Source organism: Myzus persicae, unplaced genomic scaffold (genome assembly GCF_001856785.1).
Source record: "Myzus persicae strain clone G006 unplaced genomic scaffold, MPER_G0061.0, whole genome shotgun sequence".
NCBI classification, from domain to species: domain Eukaryota; kingdom Metazoa; phylum Arthropoda; class Insecta; order Hemiptera; family Aphididae; genus Myzus; species Myzus persicae.
Genome location: NW_019101158.1, coordinates 199946 through 205324, shown reverse-complemented (window position 1 = coordinate 205324; position 5379 = coordinate 199946). Strand labels below are relative to the sequence as shown.

Below are 5379 nucleotides of genomic sequence, written 5' to 3'. Positions count from 1 at the left end.
TTTTCCGGCTTACTGTGCAAATCTGTGAAAATCTTTTCATTTTTTGGGTTAATATATAGATTATAGGCTTTGACATTCACAAATAATGTGGCTTACTATTGGTACAAGAATTTTCAAAATCGGTACAGTAGATAATGAGTTTACCCCCTACAACCTCACAAACTCACAAACTTTACCTGCTTATAATAATAATATATAGTATAGATAACATTAAAAGTATGATAGATAAACTCTGATTTCACCAACATGTTGAACATACAAACAATAACTTATCAAAAACAAAATTGAATTTTTGAGATTTTAAACTAAAAAACCCTAAGTTTTTTACCAGAATTAACAAATTAAGTTAGACAGATTTATTTTGAAAGTTTATTATTTACTTATGTGGTTAATACTTATAACTTTTAAGATACGTATATTACTGATGTCAGATGTATTATCTACACCGTGGTAACAACACGAACTAAGATCCTTTTTCTATAATAACTAAGATATTATCTTAGTTCATGGTAACAACCATGATAAAAGCGATTATTTCTTATCTGTGTTTACAACTATTTAGTACAACTGCTTTGTCACAGAACATAACAATATTTGACAATTATTTTAAATATCAACAATAACATATTCAATAAAATAAATATGATTTCTAATATCTGTACTTACCTTGTTGTTGTTACATTCACTATTATTTAAGTTTTACTTTAGCTTAATAATTATTAACATATGATCACTAAACTAATGTATACTTATTACAGTATATAAATGTTATTTCAAGTATTTTTACGTTTCAAGTTCAAGTAAATATGGACGATCAAAACATTATGGAACTTGTAGAGAGCAGTGATGAGGAAAGTCCATCATTGACAAAAATAATGTCTGTTGAAGATATTCTTTTAGGCAAAGGCAGGCAAGAAAAATCGTTGGGCAACTTGGCCACTAAGTTTGCTGACCTTCTTCGAAACTCTCCGGATGGAGTAATGCATTTAAACAAAGTAATTGACTTGTTATTTTTTTGTTATCAAACTCAAAAATGAAAAAAAGAATGTAAAATGATTAGATTATGTAATACATTTTTCAAATCTAGTTTTTCTTTAAACACTCATACTAATTAAATAATAAACCACACTACCAATTTGGAGTTTTAAATTAACTATGTGCTCCTTTTAGGCCACTGCCATGCTTGCTGTTAAACAAAAGAGAAGAATTTATGATATTACAAATGTACTAGAAGGTATTGGTTTAATAGAAAAAAAGACCAAAAATCAAGTTAGATGGAGGTAAATAAATATTTTAATAGAATATATGGACTTTTTGAATAAAAATTGACTCTTATTCTTACATATTATTAAAATTATTATTTATTTATTAGGGGAGTTGAAACAAGTGAAGATGATAAGACTGCTGCAACCAGAACAAAACTTCAAGAAGAAATACAAACCTTAAAGTGGCAAGAAGATATTCTGGATAAGCAATTAGAGGTAAATAGTTTATTTTATGATAAACTTAAATTAACTTTTTGGGTTTATGCTTTTATACCCCTTTTAAAATAAAAATGCAAATTGATACAATTTCATCTCTTAATTTTTATGAAAAATTTAGGGCTATTTAAAACAACATCTTTAATTTGAGGTTGAAGATGAAAAATATTTCTGTTTACTTATTAGTTATTATTGAGTTATTTTTTTATTTTTATTTTGGATAATATTTAAAATTGTATACCTACATAAATGTAGCAACTAGCAACTTTCAAATTGTCCCACCTCAATGTTGTGGGTGGCCAAATTAAATCCATCTTAAGAAAAATCAAGACTATCCAAGGCAACACCCATCTGTCCCCCTCACCAAGTCAACCATCTGTACCCTTGCTGTGTAGAAAGGCCAGCATGGGAAGAGCATCTTGCTACTGGGGTTACTTTTTATGTTGAACAGAGTAGAGACCTATCTATTTGGGATTCTAGGTAACAAATTTATGTTCTAATTTAGATTGTACTAGTTTACAAATTAAGAATTTATCAATGTTCCATTTGATGATTAATAAAATATTACTATGAATTTCGTCATATCTTATATCAATACAAGTTAACAACTTGGTTAGGTTAGTTTACAACTTGCATAACAATAATAATTAAATCTTATGACATTATTGTTTATAATATTTTTGAATTAAATAATTTTAATTTTATTATGATTTTCAAATCATTGAATAAGGGAAAGATACAATTATATTATGTATTTATTCAGATCATTAAAGTTTACAATCATCAATATCAGGTATATAAGTCTTATAAAATAACAATAAATCTGATCCCACCCCATAGACTTGCTCTTCTAGGCGGCTGGACAGTAGTCGTAGAATTGTAATTGTCTGCAAGTAAAGTGAACTGTTTATTAATTATCTAGGGCATGATGATGACTAAACAAATTTATCAAAGTCAAGCCAATAACTAAAAATTAAAGCTCAAGAATTTATTAGTTAATTATATATAAAGTGCTGTTATATACTTATGTTTCTATAGCCTATGTTGATTCCTCCTCCCATTGTTTTTATTTAATACATGTTTAATTAAGTACTTATTTTATTATTTTCATACACTTAATAAATAATACCTAAGTAATATGCATATTAATTTTTGTTTCAGATTCTTAGTCGTGATTTTAAAGTGCTTAAGGAAGAAAAATCTTTTGCTCGTTACATGTATTTATTGAGCAGTGAAATCTCCAATAAACATGAAAAACGATCGGTTTTTACTGTACAACCTATGGAAGCACTTAGAGGAGCTAGCATTTCCATTCCAAGAACCAAATTTAATCGAAACTATAGTATTAAACCCTATGATAACAATATGCCCTTTAGAATAAATTTTAATTCTAAAACTGTACCAGTTATCATGAATCTTATTTCATTCAAAGCATTTGGTCAACTTGAGGTATATTTTTATATAGTTACTAGTTCCATATAAGATTTTTGGAAAAAAATTAATCTTTCACAAATTTAATATGTACATTAATAATTGTATGTTTAGAATAAACGATGTGTTTCGGAATCCATTAGTAAATTAAGAAAAATACCTCGCACTAATTATTCTGATGATGTAAAAACTAGTATTATACACAGTAAGTACTATTATTTAAAAAAAATTTTAATTTTGTAACTTTCCAAATTTCATCCAAGTGTTGCCACATCTACCTTCAAACTAGACAATGAGATTTAAAAGTATTATATTGAGTAGTGCATGACACATACCCACCTTTCAGCAGAATTTGTAATAAAGTAACTGGTAAATGAAAACTGAATGAATTTTAACAACCATTATCTTTCATTACTTCATTGGAAATTAAAATTACACATCCCGATTAGTGGCCAGCAAATGTTCAACAAATCTCCCCCCACCATAAAATATTACTTGTGCACTGTATAAAAAAATTTTAATTTTCAAACTATAGCAAATTCACTTTTTTCACTTTTTTTGAATTAGGAAATATTTTGCTCCTATGTTTTCAGTGGCTGAATAATGTATAATAATATAATCAATAGAGAATTACATGATTTAAAAAAAAAAAATTAGATTTAGTTCTGCTTGGTAGTATAGTTTAAACTAGGCAATATCTTTTATGTAATTGAATATTAGCTTTAGTATATGTATAATAAGACAAATACATACTATTAAAATACGAGGTTTAAATATATAAAATTTGAAAATGTATATTATTTTTAGATAATGAAGAATCTGACGATATGGAAGAAATTATTGTACTGAATAAAGAAGGTAAACAGGTGGAAAAAAATATTAGTAAGTAATCCCATATAGCATTATGATTATATACTTTAATTATTTTTTTTTTTTATGCGCAATTTTCTCTTTTTTTATGAGCATATTTTGATTATTTTAGCTTCTTTAATAGTTATAACTGTTTGCTTATAACTATATAACATGCTGAACAATTTAAATACTATTTTATTTTAAAATTACATGATACATAAAAAAGTTCTATATTTAGTACATTAATATTTATTTAATGAATTTTATTAAATGTCTGTAGCTTTTCTAAATATCTGTATAATATACAGATTATATTATAATCTATGACTTACTCTGCAATGTATGAAAATAGTTTAGTTTATCAGCTACCCACAGAAATATAACTTGAAGGGGGCAAACAAAAAATATTTTATCCTTCCATAGATAACATATATTAAGTATATCTTCTAAAGTGGGAGAGCACTGCTCCATCACGCCCTTTTCCCCTGCAGAAACCTTTGCACTGATCCATCAGAATCCATTAAAATTAATTTCAAGACCGTATTTACTTTTATTATTTTTCTTTTTATTGATCCTTAAGCCCGGCAACTATGGCCATTAGCAGTTTATAGGGTAATTGTGGTAGTGGTAGGGTTTGGTATGGTGGGTTTTTAACACATGTGTTTGTTTGGGCCAGAGTTTTTATTGGGCACCCTTAAGTTTTGGCCATGCCTGATTGGTGGATGGCGGCCTCTCTCCAGGCAGATCTCTGCCTAGAGAAAAGTACCGCCCATGTCCGAGGTTTAAACCGACAACGGTGCACTTTGCTACTAACGCCTTAATCCGCTCGGCCACTCCATCCCCCTTTTTTATTGTAGAAATTACTAATGAATACATAAGTTTTCAATTTTAAGCTGTATGCAAAGAATGCCAGTGTGTGATATATTATAATTATTTTTAATGAAAAAATATACTATTTATACGATTATTAAAAAGCTTCAAATACTTATTTTTATTTTGTAGATTGTGATACATTAGATGATAATGGAACTAAGTCCTATGCTAGAGGTATGGTATCAAATACGAATTTAATACTTTATTTTTATTTACACAAAATATAATTTATTTATAGTCATTATTTAAATTTATTTTAGTTTCTCCACGCTATGATCCAATCTTCAGGTTGAGCCCACCTCCATCAGTAAATACTTTTCCATGTTTAATTGACCCTTCTGAAGGTGCATTTGAAGCTTTCGATATTAAGCCCAAGTAATGAAAGTTAATATCTATTCAACAAATGTTTCCAAATATTGATTACATCACTTGAATGTTTTAATTAATATACCATGTTAATAAATTACCAAGATATTGTATTTTTAATTTAGTTGTGTATTTTATTTTGTATTATTGCTTTTCTTCATGTCTTATGTGATAATGAAAATAATACTAAAGGTACCTACTACTTTTATGACAGGCATCAAAAATATTTTTAAAGTGGCTTTCTAGCCGTTTTTAGTAGATTTCTATCATTTTTTTAGGATAAGTTATTTACTTATCTGCCTAATGGCTATTATAACTTATTGCTTATAATAATGGTTCCCAACACGGTTTACGCAAGATAAAGTAAATTTTTGTT

General features: G+C 27.5%; 1 protein-coding gene across 1 annotated transcript; it reads left to right on the top strand.

Annotated features, from left to right (window-relative positions):
• The first annotated feature begins 510 nt into the window (after positions 1 to 510).
• LOC111027998 (transcription factor E2F5-like) lies at positions 511 to 5123 on the top strand. The gene is made up of 8 exons (XM_022306521.1): positions 511 to 995; positions 1171 to 1280; positions 1373 to 1481; positions 2643 to 2930; positions 3027 to 3117; positions 3720 to 3794; positions 4767 to 4811; positions 4898 to 5123. The coding sequence occupies exons 1-8, from the start codon at positions 807 to 809 to the stop codon at positions 5014 to 5016; spliced, it is 1026 nt and encodes a 341-aa protein (XP_022162213.1). The 5' UTR covers positions 511 to 806; the 3' UTR covers positions 5017 to 5123.
• The last annotated feature ends 256 nt before the right edge of the window (positions 5124 to 5379 follow it).

Excerpts from the sequence above, each read along its gene's own strand:
- LOC111027998 (XM_022306521.1), top strand. The coding sequence starts at position 807 with ATGGACGATCAAAACATTATGGAACTTGTAGAGAGCAGTGATGAGGAA. Across the intron at positions 996-1,170 it reads GAGTAATGCATTTAAACAAA|GCCACTGCCATGCTTGCTGT; the intron begins GTAATTGACTTG and ends TGCTCCTTTTAG. Across the intron at positions 1,482-2,642 it reads TTCTGGATAAGCAATTAGAG|ATTCTTAGTCGTGATTTTAA; the intron begins GTAAATAGTTTA and ends TTTTTGTTTCAG.